This window comes from Pyxicephalus adspersus, chromosome 3 (assembly GCF_032062135.1).
Source record: "Pyxicephalus adspersus chromosome 3, UCB_Pads_2.0, whole genome shotgun sequence".
NCBI lineage: Eukaryota > Metazoa > Chordata > Amphibia > Anura > Pyxicephalidae > Pyxicephalus > Pyxicephalus adspersus.
Window position 1 is genome coordinate 98877845 of NC_092860.1, and position 21252 is coordinate 98899096.

At 39.2% G+C, this 21252-nt stretch overlaps 1 protein-coding gene across 1 annotated transcript; it reads right to left on the reverse strand.

Annotated features, from left to right (window-relative positions):
- Positions 1-471: 471 nt before the first annotated feature.
- Positions 472-11299, reverse strand: PGRMC2 (progesterone receptor membrane component 2). Its single transcript, XM_072405817.1, has 3 exons — positions 10777-11299; positions 4235-4390; positions 472-2883 (listed from the first exon to the last, which is right to left on the reverse strand). The coding sequence occupies exons 1-3, from the start codon at positions 11096-11098 to the stop codon at positions 2786-2788; spliced, it is 576 nt and encodes a 191-aa protein (XP_072261918.1). The 5' UTR covers positions 11099-11299; the 3' UTR covers positions 472-2785.
- Positions 11300-21252: the final 9953 nt, after the last annotated feature.

Sequence of the window (21252 nt, forward strand, 5' to 3'; positions counted from 1 at the left end):
GTTTTTTTTTATTTTAAGTTTATCATTAAATTTAATAAATATTGGACATATTTCAGTGAATTATAGGCCTACAATGTAAAATAAATTTCCATGCAAAAAAAAAAAAAGTAAAGGCTTTTGCCAGGGAATAAAGGTGGGAATTAACCTCTGGGGGGGGGGGTGGGGGGTAAATACGTTCTCAAGGGTTTTTGACATTATGTGCACATTAGGATAGAGTTACCTGCAAATGTCTCCTCTGGCATCTATGGCCATCCTAAATGTTTAGCTTGAGATAATATAACTCCTATGTGTGGGAGGCATGTTGAGAATGTAAACCAAGGTATGCCATCCAGAGATAGACAAAGACTTCCAATCCAGAAAGAAAGTGGGTAAGGGTGAAAGTGCCAACGATAGAGGGGCTCCATTCAGGAGGTAAGTATGGCAGGTAGCAAATGCTTCTGCTGTGTACCATTAAATCACATGTGACAAGTATCCAGAAAGCTGACCCATTTTTTATTTTACAAACAATATGCAAAGCTACTTATATAATAACAGCTTGTTGGTCACACCAATACATTTCATGTAAAAGAGACCATTTAAAATGTAAAGCATGTGTATAAATCAGGGCAGCAAAATAGCTGAAAACCATATCAAAGCAGTTTATTCAAATTGTGGATAGCCCATCTAATGTGCACAAGTGTCATTTCATAGAATACATAAGGGTATGATACTGCTAGCAGTCCCCATCCTCAAAGCTTATAGAACGAGTCACACATTTGGTATATTGTACATGCTTTATTAAAATGGTACCCTTATTTACAGATTCCTCAACCCATCTCACATCTCGCACATCCGATCCGTACACACTCCCAGACACACACACACACACACTACTCCACATAAAATGTAGACTGAACTTTTCTGAGCAAAATAAAGCAGTGCCATGGACAAGTAGGGGTGCTTTTGGCCATTATAATGCTACTTTAACGTATATGAACATATATATATATGTATGTGGCAGTAATACTGAAGATTCTTTTTTTTCCCCCATTCTATTTACAGAGAAAATCATCAAGGTTTTCCAGTCAACACAGATCAACTTCAGTATCAAAGCTGTGACCTTGAACTAATACATACTGGGTTTGATTTCCCTTAAAGCATTTCAAGTCTTTACAAGAAGTAAGGCACATAGGGAACAACTGTGCTGCTGCAGAAGACTGTGGTGAGCTAAAGGCCTCGACAGCAACAAAGTGGTTCATATTGATTTCATGAGTCCAGACTAACACTATTCTACCATTTGCTGGAAATGTTGCCTTTAATACAAGTGGATTTGAAAACCCTTTATTAAATCACTAAACTAGACTGGCACCAAGCCAGGCTGACAGTGGAGATGGAAAAAAAATCTTTTCCTCAAGTACACCCAAGTCCTTTTCCTTTAAAGATCTGACCACTTCAATTTTTCTTTAACTGCAGAGTAATTGGTGCTTAATTGTTTCCCGTCTTGGCTCTTCTGTTTCTTGGAGTAAGATGTCTGCAGATAGGTGTTCCTCTTCCAGTCATAAAGAGGTCTTGTTCTTCCTGGTGCACCTATAGTAACTTCCATTTAACTTCCTTTCATTACAGAGACAGAGGTCAGACTACTCTTCATGCATTAAAAGTAGTAAAACATTAACACAATGTGTAAAGAAACAGATCTCAGCACTAAAGTACACCGGAAATCTCAATTAAGGTCTTCCTGTCCATGGATAAAAAGTTACCATTACTAGCCTTTTTTCCAAGCACCGATGTTGGCACGACATCTATACCCTATTTCCTAGCTTGAAACTAGAATTCAGGCAAGTCAAAACTCTCGACCTTTATAAAGTCAAAGCAGGCTTGCAACTCATTAAAAAGTATGAAAAGAAATGACGCCCCAGATCTTTTTTTTTGCCAAAGAGAAGTAATTATTACAGCCATATCTAGTGTGGAAAATATGACATAGGAATACCTGAGGATTGGTTGTGGTCTATAGCACATGTACTTCAAGCAGAACTAAAGCCACCAACCAGTTTCCAGGCATGCCATGGTGATAACTTGGACCAGGTAATAGTGTGTTTATGTTCGCTCCCAAACAAGTGTTCAAGTCCTCAGATTGTTAATGTCGAAGCTGATCACATGTTCACCACCATGGCAGCACCTACCCACTTTGTTGGAGGTTTAGTTCTGCTTTACAGTCTGGTTAGAAAAAAAAAAAAGTGCCAATGCCAGGAATTGATAGCAAAAATTCACACACAAATTTGAGGACTTCAAAGGGAAACATTGTTTTAAGTAGTGCAGACTGACCAGAGTCAAGAAGGGATAAAAACACAAACAGGGATTTCAGCTTGTCCATTTATCACACAGGACCCAAGAGACCACAAAGCATACGTTGTCCCCCAAGCTATCCAATCAGTGCCAGCCGCTGCCAGTACCCTGGTAGAAAACCGCTTGGCTAGACGTGCAGGCTACTAAAGAATTATGGAGCTACTGCTGACAGTTTTCACATACAAGACATGTATATTATACACAAGATTTCCACAAAACTATTCCTGGACCATGACTCCTTATACAGATACAGCAACTGAGTGGTAGGGAGAAAAATGGCTGGCAGTTTAGAATATAATGCTAGTAATAAAATCTTTTACAGCCTCTTAACTCATTCTTATTTCTTTATACAAAATCTGGCAATAGTGTTGAGAACACATTCCACCAAGATGTCCATGGTTGTTGGTGGGAAGTAACAGGTTTCAGTTTCTGAAAGGCCCCTGACTTTGGTTGTTAACACAGTTCAATCCTGTTTTGAATGATCTCTCACATCTTCTTCATCTGTGTATTCTGATGGCTCTTCTCCAGGTTTCAATAATCGGCCAACATAATCGTACTTCTCTGTTAAATAGAATTAAAATAATAGTTAAAAATGACCTTATAGCAGAGCAGAGGTGTAAACATTTGGGTGTTACCAGTGGGATATCTAACATAGAAAACCAGTTTAAACAAACTAACTTTTACAGCACATTAATTGCTGAATGCTGTTTATGAGGCTGCCTAAATTGCAACTCAACTGGGCTGCAGAAGACAGATAGTTACATTTGTTACAGCAAACTAAACCCTTCCATCAGTCTGCAGTCAATCTTCAGTCACCAAGGTGCTGCACACACATTACCTGCAACAGTCATCAGCCATTTCCAGGACTAAAAGTTTGGTTGAGAACTGACATGAGTACACTGGCTTGTAGTTTAAAGGGGACATAGCCTGATCTTGTTACAAAAAAGCATAAATGCCTCATCTCCCCCAAATTCCTTTTAGATCAATTTACCTTAACCAGCATAATCAGCCCACCTTCCTGCAATCTGCTCTTCTCTATTAAAGCAGCCACTACACCCTTGTAAATACTGTAAAAATTCAGATTTGAATTTCCTGCCTCAGGTGATACTGGAAACTGGTCAGGAAGTAAACTAAAATCTGCCCACAGGGTCATAGAAAATGTTTTAGGTAGACAACGACTTAATATTTGACTCTGCAAAACCACAAAGAAAAATGTGTAGTTGTTTGAAGCAGGACAAGACATGAATCTTGTGATTATCACAGAGCTCTATAAATCACTGGACCGTGAAGGGTTTCATTCTAACAGGAACAATGCTCCACTTCCTTGCTATACCCAGCTGTTCTAACGTACAATATTGCATGGTAATAGGTGCTTAAATGGCTGGAATAACTATTTCATAACGAGGTTTTAGCATTTGGTTACAAGATCTAAAGTTGCATTTCTATTTTATCTAGTGCTGCCTGGCAACCTTCGAGTTTAGTGACAAAGAGATAGAGATATTTCCACCAGTCCCTGACTATATTACAGCAATCAATTACTTGATGTAGCCACACTCCACACACTTGTTTTACCTTTACACACAATTTTTTGCAGGCAGATTCTCATGTATTAAAGGAGAACGCCAACATTCTGATGTTTTTATAAGCTTTTTTTTTTTTTTTTTGAGGTAGCAAAGTGTTAAGTGTTGCACCTAATTTAACACCAGCCTCACCCATGATTTAGGATTATCAGAGCGCTAAGGACTCATTGAATTGGGGCAGACAAACCATTTAAAATGGGCTGCCAATGCACCAAACTCCAGGCAAAACTAACGCCTGACATTTAAAAAACAAAAAACAAAATGTGAATTGTAAAACTAAAATTATCATTGACTGCCAATTGCCATAAATTCCAGATCATACAAATAAATACCTTTAAACTGCATCTCCCATTCTCGAACACTCTCCATTTGCACAGCATTGAGGTCGGACAGATCATCATATTCATCTCTAAGAGCTTCCTTATCGAGACAAAATGTTGCAAGACCTCTGGAAGCATCTCTGCCTGCAAATATCCCATATGGTCCATCTGAAAGAGAAAAGAACCAGGCCCATGAGGTAAACAGACTAAAATTTAAACAAAGAGAAAAGAAAATCCAACAATAGAGAAGAGAGGTCTAATCTATTTAACTATTGTTAAGGAAACATTTATCACTTTTAGGATATAAGTCTGCCATTAAAATTAGTGCTACATGCATGAACAGGAATGTCTGCACCAGGCTGTATGGGTAATAACTATTCCACAAAGTTACATTTGAATTAACTCATTTTTAAAGTTATAAGATATATGTCAATAAAAAACCTGACTGTAGTATTTGAGTCTAAGTTGGAAAGATTCACTGTCACTCTCTCCACATAGTTCATAGCTGTCATCATAACAAAAGTTTAGGAGACCATCTGTAGTTGCGAGTTTCCTCAGAAAACCTCTGTGGTCCATAGGTGAAAAGATTATCATTATGTTACAGTATGTGAAAACTTACTGCTTACTATACTCTGCTTCATTAGGAAACTTTCTTTGTGCCCACGGAGCAATTCAATTTGGAATTATGCCCCAATTTCCTATCAACCAATAAAAGTACAGTAGTGCGTTGTGTGCAAAAGCATTGCTTCAACAAACCCATTATGTGTAGATGAAGTCTAATGATTTGGTAATATTTATTGAACGGTGGTAGTAATGTAATATAGCCCTAATATATATATACATACATATATTTTGTATGGGAATAATACCATATGATGCTTTTTGTTTGAGGAATTTGTAGAAGTCTCTCTTTGGACAAATACTTGTCTGAGTGATATAGACAAGATGTATTTATACACTGACAGTACCTACATTGATTTGGTAAAACTATACCCATGTACTTCCCACACCACATAAATTGCTTAATAAATTGACCATATCACTACAGAATTACCACACACATACATTATATATAAATATATATACATATACACACACACACACACACACACACACACTAGCATTGCTGCAGCGTTCAGTCTTTTCCTTGTTAGTAAAACACAGCGAATCATGTGTGCACAGAAATGTGAGGCAACTAATTCAAGCTTTGTAGTTATCTTGTCTTATTTACAGTTACAAAATCTTTTTAAAACATCTCTTTACCAGTGGTAAGCAGGTCAGAAGGCCATCTCCCATGGGAATTAAAACTTATGTCACAGCACAGACTGCTGCTAGCTTAGAACCTTGGGCTGTAATTAGTAACTTAAGTGAGACATTAATCTGCTCATGACCTACAGAGCCCAGGAAATTGTACAGAACATAAACATATGTTTATATGTGTTCACCGATCTGAAACTGTCCCCATCTGCTAGTGTTATGTTCTAGATTTATTATTGAGAGTCCCTCTGTCACTACTGGGTTAAAACATTGTAAATGTGGCAGGGAGAAGTTATTCTACACATCTGGTGATGAGGAATACATGAAGCAGCTGAGGAGTAGCATTGCAGCATCGTTATATATATATATATATATATATATATATATATATATATATATATATATATATATATATATATAATCTTTCCTGCAATCCACATGTTGAACGATGCTGCAATGCTACTCCTCAGCTGCTTCATGTATTCCTCATCACCAGATGTGTAGCTTGAATTAGTTGCCTCACATTTCTGTGTACACATGATTCGCTGTGTTTTGCCAACAAGGAAAAGAAAGATGCCGCCCTCCTATTAAAGGCACAGACTTCAGAGAAAGCTGAAAATAAAATAAAACTGATTTTCTTCACGGGAAAATTGACATAGTTTAGGGGCTCACAACTTAACAAGCCTGAAGTAGATTTGTCCCAATAACTTGTGGATTGTCTCCACCTAATTATTCATACAGTCATAAAAAAAAAAGGAAAAAAGTGTTTTTTCATATCGGTCATAATACATTATCTGGTCCTTAGAAAGTCCTAAAGTTAGGTAAATACAAGATTTTATTTTACTTCTGTCCGAGTTACTGTTTAAAATATTATACCTACAAACAAGGAACTTATCTGTTAGGCATATGTGTGCAGGAAGCACATTACCCAAGGGAGAAGATGGCAGAATATGTAAGACCATCCCGCCTCCCCGCCCTCCTCACCTTTCCCCACCCAAATCCATATCTTTCAATCTTTCTCTGTCTTTTTCCAACTATTCCTAATGTATTTTATTAATAATGCGATTGGGACACTTCAGACCACTGAGACACACCGAGTTTACTGTTTGACTGTTGCCAGGATTAATGTACATTCTTGTTTCTATTTTATATCAGACTTGTAATGATAATTTACTATGTCTCTTACTCAAACTGCACTGTACGTATGTCTTTTGATTTGTCCCATTCAATAAAAATTATTTATACAAAATATTATACCGTACTGTTCTGGGGACAAGTTTGTACAGGACATAAAAAAAAAAAAGAACCACCATTACTAAACTGTATTTATAAAGCACCAACATATAAGCCAGCGCTGTACATTAGTGGATGGAGCCTCTAACTGGGATAAACCATTGCAGCAAATCTAGACCTTGCCCACTGACAAATCATGAAGAGGTATTTGTACTCGCAGGTCCTTAAAATGAAAAAACAGAGGGAAATGTGAATATATTTCCACATTCATAGCATATGCCAGTCTCCATAGGGGATGAATGTACACAAGGCTGTACAATAAAAGATACAACTTGTTGCCAAATTTAGAAACTCAGCTGCTGTATCTTTGCACTACATGCAATTCATGGCATAGGTCAATGTTTTATTTCAAGTACATTTGCAAGGTCAGCATCGAATAAGCATTCATGATTGTTTATTAAGTCAGAACTGAGCAATGCTGATCTGTACAGTGTAACAAACAATTTCAGTTTACTGCAGCCATTTATAGTGTACATCCAGACAAAAGTTGTAATGTTAGTATTAAACAGAGTGGGATAAAACCTGTAAAATTTTTAATGCCATCGCTTCATGCTCTGCCAACAGTTTTACTAGACAGTGCCAGCACAGAAAGAGTAGGGAAAAGTTAGAACCCCTGTTGTATTCTTGCTGTCGGTGTTTGTTATAGATATTCCCCACTATCTGGCTGGATATAACAATACCAGGACAGGAAAGGAGGGTAAATCTCTCGAATGGAGTTCCAGATAAAAATATATGACCAGTTTTTATTGCTATCATTTCCTGCTCTATCCAGAACTAGAAAAAATGTTTTGGCTTGAAGAACTATTTGAATGAAACACAAATTCATTGTTTGGTTGATGTAAATCTGGCTTGTCCTACTCCATGAGAACCAGTTCCGCACATACTTTTAGTATTTCTCACAGACAATTCATTTAGTGAGTTTACAAATAGAAATAAATATAATGTATATATATATATATACATGTTTTTGTAGCCCTCAAGGACTGGAGTTGGACAGCCCTGATGTAGGTAACTGTATTCATATTTTACCCTAGGAAAGAAACTAGACACAATTGTATGGGTGGTCTCTGTTCTTTGATTTGAAATTTACCACAAAAATAATAAAAATAAAATGAAAACATGAGCCCTCCAGCCCAGCTGTATTCAAACGCAAACAACAGACTAATATCTATGGGCCAAACTGCAATCGTGGCCCCATTTGTAAGAATTCTGCTTGATAGCTAGTGATTTTACACTAATAAGCATTTGCTGAGGAGGTTTGCAATATCTCCCCCCCCACCTTTACCTATAAACCAGACATTTGCTGGGGGAAGGGGTATCTTCAGACTCAGCCTGCTATGGGTAAAATACAATTTTATATAAGCACTGGCCAGAAAAGATATCGGAGGGCAGACATTTTGCACATCTGACCACTTATAAGTCTGCCAGTGCAGATTTAATTTAGAACTTGCCAGCTTCAGGCTGTGCTTTTCACCCTTATTTCACTGCACAGTTAATCACTGACCCAAAGCAAACAATTGCACATTACCAGTCCTGATATCAATGTGTGTGCTTCACATCAGAGCCTTACTGTAATGAAAGAAATATAAAAGAAGAATGGCAGCTATTGGTGAAGTGATAAATAATGTGTCCTCAACCCATGAAATAAATGGGAATTTAACCTTTACTATGCAGGACGGGTTTCTTGGAGGGCACCAAACACTTTTCATAGCATGATGGGATTCAGTATAAAGAATTAGAACATATGTGAATGTTTAAAGCCTGACTGATAGTTCAGGGTTCTCCCCAGACACTTTTAGCTGGGCGCACCACCCGGCACTTTTCAGCACCCACCCGGCTGTTTTTCGATGGTTATAAAAGAGTTTGTTCACAATACAGGGGCTGCCACCCACCTAAAATTTCTTCCCACCCGGCTTAAAAAAAATTCTGGGTTGAGCACTGTAGTTGTCAAGAGTGAGAAGTCTGAGAAATTAACTCTACTGGAAAAGTCAGTTTTCAGCCAGATCATTGCCGCTGATATATCCGAGACCGTCAAATGTTGCTGGTAACAAGCTTCTGTAAATACATGTAATACAGATTTCCAACATGCGTTTAGTTGTCAGGTTAGCAAGAGATTGCTGGGTTTCTTTAGAGCAGAAAGCATATCTCATATTCCAGCTGATGTGGAATATCATACTCGTTTTATCCTAATGATAAATACAAAATCCCTTCCTCCACCAGAATGTGGGCAGACGCTTCCACACCATCATGTACAACAGGGGTGTCAAACGCAAATACACAGTGGGCCAAAATTAAAAATCTAGACAGTCGCGTGCAAAACTTGAAACTGATAAAGCACCGCTTCTACAATTCCCTGCATCTATAAAACAGTCCAATGTGGGGCCAGGCATAGGCAGAGAGGCCGCTGGTCTATAGACGCGAGTGATGCCGGGAATTGTAGTAACGGCGTTATTTCAATGCAGTGGCGGGCCAGCTGCAATTCATATTTAGGATAAATAAAAAGACAAATAGACAAAAAAGGAGGTTGCTGCCCATATTTGGCCGGCAGGCTAGAGTTTGACAGCCCTGATGTACAACATAGAAGTGGTGGGGACTGCTGGCCCAGCATTGTACATTATGACAACAGTGATAGTGTTTTGGATCTCCAGCCAAAAAATGATTCTATAGATGGTAGAACAATGACTGTATGAATCTGTCAGCTGTATTTGAAAACCTCATGTATACAGCCTGGAAAAACTCTTTGGCGACAGGACCCCGCTCAATAAATCTAATGTGTGGAAAAGCCATCTTTGACACAAGCAAATAGATGTTAACCTTCACATTAAAAAAAAAAAGATAGATTTAAATTAGGTGTCCCGATATTGTTTGTATTTTCTCCTTTTTCTACAAAAACCTTCTAACAACTGAAACATAAATGGTGAACAGAAAAGTCCAATTGTATGTTGATTTAAATGACAGAATCTAAGGATGTGCAAACATTTTATTAAAGATCATTGTTGGGGGGAAATACCCCTAAAAAGCTCCAAAATCAAATCTGACATGATTTATCTCAAATATTTAAAAGTTTCATTAAATTTAATTAGGTTAAACTTGTTCCTAAACTGGTGGATATTTAGCTTTTTGTACTTGATGATAGTGAAGAGAAAACTGGCTGTAATACTGTAAAAATCAGGCTGTATATAGATTATGGACACTCTGATCATACCCCAATCCACAACTACCCCAGCACAACCCTAACTCACACCTCCAGAATTCTCCACAGTGCAACTCTCACACACTACTGCCCCAAAAATTTATATAGAAAGGCAACATTTTCATGTATTCCAAATATTAAGTGTCCTTTCTTAAACTGGAAAGAATGCAACTTTCATACACTTGCAATACTATGAACATCACGCTGTATGGAGGCTCCCATCACCCTGCCAGCTCCCTTTACAGTACAGGTAGTCCCTGAGTTAAGGGCAGTCCCTGGATAGGAACATGGCTGCCCAGCTCATTGGTGTGCAGGATGGAGGCTTGATGGGGGGGGGTTGCATGAATTGCAGAAGAAATCCTTAGCTAAACTCAGCTGAGACTGAGCTGTTCTGAGATGTTATCTTTGTGCATATCAAAGCAAAGCTTGCTCCAGAAGGTATTGAATGTCTAGGCTCCATAAAGTTTTTTTTTTTTTTTGCTTTGTTTGTGATTAGCTCACAGGGATTTTTTTTTTTTTACAGTAACTGACACCACACTGCCTAATAATATGTGGAGACAAACATCTTTCCTAATTGCATTTATTAAAATAATCTACCTGTTCTGACTTACATACAAATTCAACTTAAGAACAAACCTACAGTCCCACTACCCTGTATGTAACCCGGGGACTACCTATACAGCTCTTTCAGGACCCCCCAGTATCCTCCATATCTTCCCCCTCACAATACAAATCCCCAGCTCCCCCCCAATCTAAGGTTCCTACAGTACCCCCTCATGGTATCCCCCCTCCCCCATATCACCCCCCTCACCAGGGCCATAGAACTTGCTGCCCTCCGTCACGTCGAACACTTTGCCATTGACAGCCAGCAGGATGCGGGGGCTCTTGGCGCCGTCATAGTCTCGCAGCTGCTGCAGGGAGAAGTCTCTCCGCTTCATGCGAGGCAAGGCAGCACGCGACCGGGTCCCGGCCCCTCTCCAGCGCCAGTACACCCGCCAGGCCCCGTACACCAACACCGCCAGAAGACCTGCGTTCAGCAGCAGCGTCCACACGCAGCCCAACCCGGAGGCCTGTCCTTCCTCTTGGCCCGACGGGGCATCGGCCGACTGCTGCTGCTCCCAACCTTCCGACATCACCCGTCTAGGGTTCCTCCCGGGTCACCACTGGACGACACCCGCCGGGAGGAGGACGAGCACGACGAGACGCAGGCGAGGTAGCTCAGCCCACGGACACGCCGCCCAGATACAACAGCGAGGACGGCTGACGCTACTCGCCACGGTGGTTGTTAGAGACAGGCGACAATGGGCGCTCTCTAGTGATGTCATACAGGCGCGAGAGCAGCAGCTGGATGTCAGAGGAAGGAGAAGGGGGCGGGAAGGAAGCTGTTTGAATGAGCTTTATTATTATCATCACAGATTACAAAAAGAAGGCGACACGTGATCAACTATGCGCTGGGGTACTGAGGAGAATCAGGTTATTGATGCGGGCTATTCATTTTCATAACAATTGAAGGCCAATGGAGGCGACTGCAAACCAGCCAATTAGCTTCTTTGTTTCCTTTTCCTGAGGTGGAACCTGATTGCTCGGTTCAGAGAGCTGGAGTATGGGCGCAGAGATTTCTGCCCCTCTTATAGGCGTGTATATTATTATTATTAATAATAATAATAATAATAAACAGAATGTATATAGCACCAACATATTACACAGCGCTGTACATTAAATAGTGGTTGCTTGACAGACAGATACAGACTGTGACACAGGAGGAGAGGACCTTGCCCCAAAGAGCTTACAATCTAGGAGTATACACGAGATGAGCTTGTGTCTAAACCTTACACATTATTTATTATTATTTATTATATGTTCTTCACAAGTATTATAGTATCATAGAAATCAGGCATGGCCATTAATGACATTTTTTAATTGGCTCATAGGGCCTAAATAGGGGGATGGGTAGTTAGTAGGATTCCACTATTTATTCATCAAGGATAGTATTTTAGGTTGCCTAGCCTGGAAGAGATAATTATGTGAACAAGTGAAGGGATAGACAGGCTTTTATAGGCAGAATTTTTTTTTAAAGTAAATATTATTTTTAATGTTATACAGTATATTCCTATCCCATACATAGATCAACTAGCTAATGATATATAAACAACCAGTCTGTGATTACATACACCTATTTCCACATTTCAAGTAAAAATATCAACTTCAGTTTTTTGAAAAGGTCTCAAGTTTCCGACACGTTTCGCTCTTAGGCTTCTTCAGGGGAGGGTTGAGATTGAAGTTTAACTTGAATATTAAAGATTTATATAGTCAAAGTGATACAGAGTTGATAAAAACATCTGAGAGACTTCCACGCCAAAAGATCCCAATGAGGGAAAAAGAGGAGATTATGTATAGTAATAAAATGTTATCAGCAACACAAAGCAAACAATGTAGATGAAATTTAATAAAGGATTTAAAATAGCTGGACTTGAAATTATTCTTAACTGAAATATGGTATCATTAAGTCATTGAGATCGTATTTGAATCGGGTGAACACATCTAAGTAAAGGAGACATGTACAGATTTACCTCCAGGTATATTTTAGGGTGTTAGAGGAGTGAGGGAATAGGTTTGCAGTGCACAGTATCACTGTCAGCCAGAGTGCTGGTTACAGATTTACTGGATTACCATACCATATGAGGGTTTGGATCAGTTTCAGGTGAAGGTAGACAACAAGCGAGGCGTCGGCAGCAAGCTGCAAGAGTGCCTTGTCTGTTCCCTCACTCCTCTAACACCCTAAAATATACCTGGAGCTAAATCTATCCATGTCTCCTTTACTTAGATGTGTTCACCAGATTCACGCCTCGGGAACTTACCGTATTTTTTGTCGTATAAGACGCTCCGGAATATAGGACGCACCCAATTTTAAAGGAGGAAAATCTAGAAAAAAAAGATTCTGAAAAATTATTCCCCTTCTGATCACTCATGTGCCATTCAAATTCCCTTCTGATCACTCTGTGCCTTTCAAATTCCCTTTCTGATCACTCTGTGCTTTTTTTCCACTGTACGGCAGTTAGGACAGGGAACAGCAGGTGGCGCTGTGCCGGCTTCTTTCGTTCTGCTTTACAGACAGGAGAAGACACGCTGCTGGCAGAGGAGAGAAGAGACACACGCTGCATGCAGCCAGAGACACACGCTGCATGCAGCCAGAGACACACGCAGGATCGGGTATCGGGTGAGTATATTATTTAAATTATTCTATAACACATTTGTCGTATAGGACGCACTAACTTTCCCCCCCCAGTTTTGGGGAAGAAAAAGTGCGTCTTATACGGCAAAAAATACGGTAAGACCTTTTCAAAAAACTGAAGTTGATATTTTTACTTGAAATGTTGAAGCTGTTGATTGTTGAGCTGTTAAATATGCAATTGAATAACTTGGCATAGGACTCTTTCACTAATACCTCTATATTTCTCTGCCCTGTCTAAAGACTTGAGCTTATATCCCCCTGTCCTGGACTGGACACTTAAATTATCACCTTTTCTCTTCTGAGAGATGCCTGGGAATAAATTCAGTTATCCCTCCAATTGTTTTGGCTATTACCATGTCTTGCTTGTTTCCAAATAGTGTCAGTCCCTCAAAAGAAATTTTTCCACCACCTATACTTGGAAATGTGGGCCTCTAAAGCGCTCTTTTGCTAGTTGCTGACAACAAAATGATGTCAATAGATGCTTCTGCTGGAAAATCAGACATTTTTTTATACCCTTCATAGCAGACAATACCTTCAATAGTACCCAGTACTCCAATGGCACTAATCTCACTCCAATGGCCAATGTACAAACCCTACTGGCAGTTAAGTTGTCGGGCAAGTCCCACCAGAGCCACCCTTACTAAGGAAGCACTGCCTAGATCATCATCCTTTCTAAAAGGACATAGTGTTGAAAAAAGAATGCCTCAAGAATTTCTTTCATTGTGATTTACTCTTTAATGACAAGGTCTTTGATTTCTTCTATAAAGGGAAAGGAATTAACTTCCTACAACAAGCCTTTAGAGAACTTCATCTTTTTCTGGGGACCCCTTCCACTTGCCTAGGGGCTTTGATCTAGGAACTGGGACAGAATGGTTTCTGCTCAGGAAAACGTTACCTAACTGAGACCTCTACTTTGAAGCAGGCCCTAAATAAGAAACTGGATCTTTGGGAATGGATGAATACTGCTCTGTGGAGGCTGACTTGGCAAAACTTTATGTATGTTGGAAATCAGCTTGTTTCACAATATGTCAACTACTTGAATATGTTGACTACTTGATTATCTACCTTTTTAACTAATAATGGTCTCAAGGAAGCAATTTTTGCATACAATTTTTCCCAACACTGCTTTATTACGTCATGTCCAACAGCAGTCACGTAGGGTAGTGCTGTCTAGCAGGGGTTACAGTTCTGTTGCTACTTCAGTAATCAGAATCTCACTACTGAATTCAAAGAAAAAATCCCACCTCCAGTGTTGCCCCCAGAGATGTTTTGCGAGGCCACCAGTGTGAATTAATGTGCCACTGAATGCTGGAATGCAGCAAGAACAAAGCCCCAGAGAACTGGCCAACCCCTACCGGAGGCACAACAGTACCATATTGAATGTCTTAAGAGACCAGCAGGAGGCCTTTCACATCAGGCAACATCCAGGAGTGGAATCTCATTGACCACCAAGGATTCACCTACACTAGGTAGGTAAACTGCTGGTGTCAAAAAAGCGTAAATTGGATCTTTCACTAAAATCGAAGAATCATATACTTTTTTCTTTACAGGTACAGGGTGATGAAAAGTTCTCAGCCTGACCACTTACCAAAATCTGAATATAATGTCACTGTAGGTAGAAACAATGCTTTCATTATATTGTAAAGTGATAATCTGCAGGACTTTAGTACTATTTTTTTTTTTAATTTATTAGATCAATGACAAAATAAAAGAAGAACTTTGGGCTGTCATGAAGTTTCTGTTCTTATAAAACAAAACTCCAAAGGAAATCTAAAGGGGAAGATACAAATACAGAAAAGTGCTCATTATGCTTTCTGCATGGAAATTATGAAACTAAAGATGTGGTAAGGTCTGGAAGGCCTTTTACAGTGTCAACTTCTGAAATGATCATGTTCATGAAATGATTTTGGCGGATTGGTGAATGTAGGCTAAAACATATGGGCAAGTGACAATGTCTCCCTGAAGTGTGGGTCACAAAAAACAATGTGCACATATCTCACCATCCACATGCACATTTGCTGTATCCATTTAAAAACATGAGCAGTCACAAAAAAAAAAAAGCTGTTGTTCTGCCAATCCAGCGTGCTGATGACCTCCCGTTTTTCACTAAAAACACATTGCATATTCTACACCGAAATCCTACCCAGTGTTGTTAGCCTAGCCTTCTAGATTACAGAATTCTTTATATCCTCAACCCCTTTTTTTCTCTCCATACACTTATTTATTTACCTGCAAAGCAATGTTTCTGCCTTGCCTGCCAACACTCTGTGTGTAGAAAATTGGATCTTGGGAGATGTAGTTCTAGGACAAGAATAGAATATTACAAACCTGATGATTATGCCCCAGGGAATAATGAAAATTCACTACAAAGCAGTGCAAAAAAATGGATGCTGGACATGCTCTAGGACAGTGGTCCCCAACCTTTTGGAGCTTGTGGACCACTAAATCAGCGGACTCCAGACCGTGCAAGCGCTGGGAGCCGTGTGTCACTCAAAGGGGAAGAAAGAGTGCCATCATAACCCGCCCAGAACCCGCTGGGCATTGGGGACCCCTGCACTAGGGGGAGCAAAGTAGGTTTGCAGTTACATTCTAATAATGCCTTGGCGTACACTTAAAACTAGTTGCATTTATAAAAATACTTTTAATTATTTATTAATGGATACATATTTGCAATAATGTATATCTTTTCTGCCTGGAGTTCAACTTACAAAGTTACAATACATATTTGGGATCAAACTAGCTCTGACATTTACACAACCTTGCCAGACAACATGGTCATACTGGTAACCCCTGATGAACGTGTATCCTCCCCAGCCTTTTTAGAGCTTTAATAAATAAGGCCCCCTGTCTCTAGTCTGTTCCTTTTAAACAATGAAGTTGCCCATGTACATTGACAAGCTCACTCTTTGCTTTCTGCTTCACCCAATCGGCCTGATTTGTTAAAGCTCTACAAGGCTGTAGAAGATACTCAGTGAACCTGGGAAATCCAGCAAACCTGGAACTGATTTCTCAAAAATCATTTTCTATTTGTTAGCAACTGGTTTCAATCCTGGAGCAGATCCTCTCCAGGTTTGCTAAATCACCCAGGTTCTATCTTCTCCAGCTTCCGAGAGTTTTAATAAATCAGGCCCAATGTGTTCTTCATGAACTTACATGTATTAAGTACCCACTTTCAGTTAAAAACAAAAAAATACAGACCAAAACATTTTCATGGCATTTGTAATTGTATTTTAACTGAGTATCAAAAGGGAACTAGGTATCACTGAGTAAAATTGAATGGTAATATATGAGGCCTTAGGATAGTTCCCCAGACCAAAGTAGAGAGAGATGGAGTGCCTGTGACCTTCTGATCCTCTTTCTTTTCAATGGGTTAGGCACACAGAAAGATTTGTGTATTTGACTGCAAACAGGAAACAGACTCCTCTTTCCCCATGGGTATGTCACATTTATTTATGGCTACGTTGACTACTGACATATCATTTGTGAGTAATATGTTACAGATAAGACATGTGAATATGAATATAATGGGTCACATCTACATTTTCTTTTTCTCACATCACTAGCTAGTACCAGGCTAATTGACAAACATAAGGCCTTGGACAAGAGGTTGCTCTGTGCTTGACAGGGGAGGGGACTGAAAATTAGTTGACATACAAAATATCTGGTACCAGTATATCAATAATATCTATAAGAAGGTCACTGGCAACTTCCCATGTGTTTAGATTACTGCAGCAGAAAATTTCTTCCAGTATCCTTGAGCATGCCAGTGCTCGACTGCAGTGGTCGCCAACCTTTTTGGTCCGGCGGACCACTAAAATCACTGGCTCCTGACCCGGGAACCAGGGTAAAAGGGTACAAACCTCCCCCAGAGTGATGTCATCATGGCATAACCCCGCCCACTCTCCCATTGCAGATCTGAGCCTGCGATGGGAGAGTGGGCGGGTTGTATCCAGGGACACAGCCCGCCCACCTCCCTGAGCCGAGAACTGCATGTGGGACGTGGTCCATGGCTCTGGCCAGTGCATCCCCCTAACGGGGTCCTTTTCCTGACCCCGCGCTCGGGGATGCACCGACCAGAGCCGCGGACCACCAAATTTTTCTTGCGGACCACCAGTTGGCGACCGCTGCTCTACTGTAACTAAAGGGAGCACAATGCACTGATTTCATTTTTCTTACTCCAATCCTTACTCTATCAAAGCACAGCGGGACGGGTTGCAGAACTCAAACTCCATAATTCTTTGGTAACAATCAGTTATTTGATGATGGTCCACTGGCCACCCACCAGGTTCTAAGGTTCTAGGTTGCCGTGTGGATAGGACTAGGTGGCCCCAGTAAATCCTCACCAATTTAAAATGGCAGCATACTCTTGGGTTGTTTTTTCATGCTCTAGGCTTATAGGTATATATAAGCTATTTATTGAACTTACATAATCTTTTTTTTATTTTGGATACTGTGTGGGGATATTTCCATTTATTTGATTGCTACATCAAAAATTTGTTAACATAAATATTTTCTCCAATTTAAACTAGTTTATATGCTATCAACACATTTCAATCATCCGCCCTGGACCAAGGGGTATTTTAGAATGGGGTCTCACAACGTAACATAGCACTTATTTACGTCAGCTTTTACAGTTTTGCAGGTCAATGGGAATGCAAACCTGCTTGAAACAAGTCAAATACAGTTTGGTTTCAACAGTTTTTATTAAAGTTTTAAAGAAAACGCATGAACTAAACACATAATAAACACAGAAATATAGAAACATGTCTTTTTTACATATTATATAATAAACAGTACAGTCAGTAATGTAAAAACTCCATAACCGTAGGTAACAACATTAATCTCTGTAATACCTGGTTGTTGTACAACTGAAGGCAGCCAATACAAAACAGATATGCAAGGCTTAAAATGAGGTAAATGTAGAAATAGCAGCTGGTATTCTCAATCACAATAAGGACAATTGTATTGTTCACAGCAATGAAAAACAAGAGGTGGGGGACAATAAAAGAGAGAAAATAGGGTAAAGGGTATATTGGGGAAAAAATGTGTCCGGTCCAATGAAACTTATTTCAGCAATGGTTTCCACAAGGGAAATATAGTCTATAAATATTGTTTACCATAGGTTTACTAAAGAAGATATGATCATATTAGCTAACTTATCATATGCATCCATTAGTGTACTAGACTATTTTTTCATTAATAAATGTATTGTCGACCTGTATTAACACCTCATTGTATGGTACTAGTTGTTTTTTCCAGTGTTTGGTTATAGTTTGTTTTGCTGCTAAGAGTATGAAAGAACATAATTTAAACTAAATATTTGTTAAGGTGGAAGGTTTAAAGTAGAGCAATGCAAGGCAAGGATCTCTAGTGATAGTTTTCTGAAATACAGTACTTAGGAGTTTGAATACTCGTCCCCAAAATCGAATTATAAATGGACTTGTCCACCATACATGCAGTTCGGTGCCTAGTTCCCCACAACCTCTGAAACAGAGACTGGAATAATGCGGAGAAAAATGTTTCAACCTGGCTGGGACCATGTACCATCTCATCCTTACTTTAAATAGTGACTCCATTGTGGTGACATTCTGGGAAGTGAGATGTTGGGCTGTGTGAGTTTTATTAGTATATCATCTTGGAACATAGTGAGTTTATGAGAAGTACCATTTACTTCAATACCATGGATGTCAGGGCTGGAAGGTATCAAGTGAGCTAGGGGTTCCAAGGCTATAACAAAGAGTAAATGGGAGAGAGGGCACCCGTCTTGTACCTCGATTAATCGAAAAGGATGAGGCGTAATATGTTGAATAACAAACTTGGACAACAGGGGCAGAGTATGAGGCCTTAAGCCATGGTAAGAATTTTGGTTTAATTCCCCATCTAGCAAGCACATAAAACAGATATTCCCAGGAGAGGGAATCAAAAGCATATTAGTATATAAAGCTAGCAGCATGCCCTGTAATTTCCTTTCTTGGACTAAATGCTTCAAACTAATAACTTTGCGTGTGAAAGGATCTGCTTCTACTTCTGGTTCCACAAATCGAATGCACTCTGACTTCTCCTGCACCAGAAAGACAGACGTCTGGAGAGATATCCCAATAACACACACACACACAGTATGGTCTTAGGAATATACTCTAAAGTTTACTTAACGAAGTGGTCTTTTTATACATATAATTATACAAAAGAAGGTTGGACTTTAGTTACATATATAATGTTATTTGACACATTGTAAGGAAAACAGGACATACATCGTATCTCAAAGAAAGTACAATTCCTGACATTTCTTTACATTTAAACTACTAGACAGGAAAAGAAAATACACCTCCCTTAAAATATATGGCTCAAGCTAGATCAGCAATTTTTCCCTTCAATGACCCCAGCTAGATCAGCTATTTTAACCCTTCAGCGTGTACCATCTGGGGCTTGTCGACCCAGCACAAATCCCACTTGGTCTTTGTGTACAAGAGTCTACAAGAAACGATTGAGTCTAGTTGCTAAAACTTTTGGGAGAAGTTTAATATCTATATTTAGTAATAAGGGTCAAAAATTCAGTGGGTCCAGGGAGTCTTTACCCGGTTTTGGAATCATAGCGATCTGAGCCAAGTGACGAGTTAGGATGGTCGGGATGTTTCCTAAGGTGGTTAGCCATATGAGGGGCTAAAATATGGGAAAACTTTTCATAATAGCTAGCCTTGAACCCATCTGGACCAAGGGATTTGTTTGATTTTGGTGTCTTTATAGCCGTTAAGATCTCGGTGACGGTAATATCAGCTTCCATTTTCTCTACCATAGCGTCAGTTAAGGGGGGAAATGTTAAGTGTGCGAATAATTCATCAGCTTTCTGCTTATTAAAACCTTGTGGTTTTGCATACAGTTTCGTGAGAACTTGTTTAAAGTTGTCCACAATACTACAGGGGTTCAGCAGAGACAACTCCACTAGGGAGTTTGATCAGATGTGATCTGGTAGGTGTATTATTTAGTAGTTTCGCTAACATGGGGCCCAGTTTGTTAGCTCTGGCAGAGAAATTTCTTTTGGACCATCTCAACTGTTTCTCTACCCGATAATCTAATAAGAGATTTAGTTCTACTTTTGTTTGTTGAACCTGTTTACGAACACTGCTCAAAGGATTCTGCTTCCATTGTTTCTCAAGAGTCTCCAGTCTAGTTTTTAGAAAGGCAATTTGTTGGAGTCTTTTCTTTTCATGGCGTGAGGCAAGTTGGATTAGGGTACCTCTAAGCGTGGCTTTATGTGCATCCCAGAGTGTAATAGGGGAAACCAGAAAATTAGAATTTAAATCAAAGTACTGTTGTAGTGCCTGCTCAATTTCCCCCTTCACTTCCAAAGTTTGAAAGGAAGTCAACTGCAGGTAAATGCACCTGTCAAAGAGTTCCTACTATTCTCAGAAGTGTTACAAACTGATGGCAACAACACAATCCGGAAAACTATTGACAAACACCCTATCTGAGCTTTTGAAGGACTTTTTTGTTTTCAATAATTTTTCTTGGAAAAAGAATAGAGCAAATACAAACAATGTAATCATAGTTATAACAAATAAAGGAATGTTTGTACAAAAAGGTTATCACAACTGAGAAAAAAACAATAGTAAAGAGAAAAATAAATAATTGCCTGCCAATATAAGCTAAGAAGAAAATGTGCTGAAAACTATACATATTTTACTGTAATTAGAACATAATATAACATCCTCTAGGAACTTGAAATTTGTGGAGAACACATAAATGCATTAAATAAGACTAGATATAAAGTAAAAATTTCCAACTGCAGATAAATCTAAACAAAGGAAAAAGGCTAAACAAAGAAGAAAAACAACAATTGGCAAAATGAAAAGGAAAGGCATATAGTAAGACACATAGGAAGGAGTAAAAAATTTAGTGTTAAAGGAGTAATCATCCAATAAAACTGTATTTCATGTTAGATAATAAATTATGAGATATTGAATACAATGATCCCAAATGTTCATGAAAGATTGGTTAGTATCATTTAAAGCACTAGTCAATTTTTCATTTATGAATATATTAGCAACCTGCAGTTGT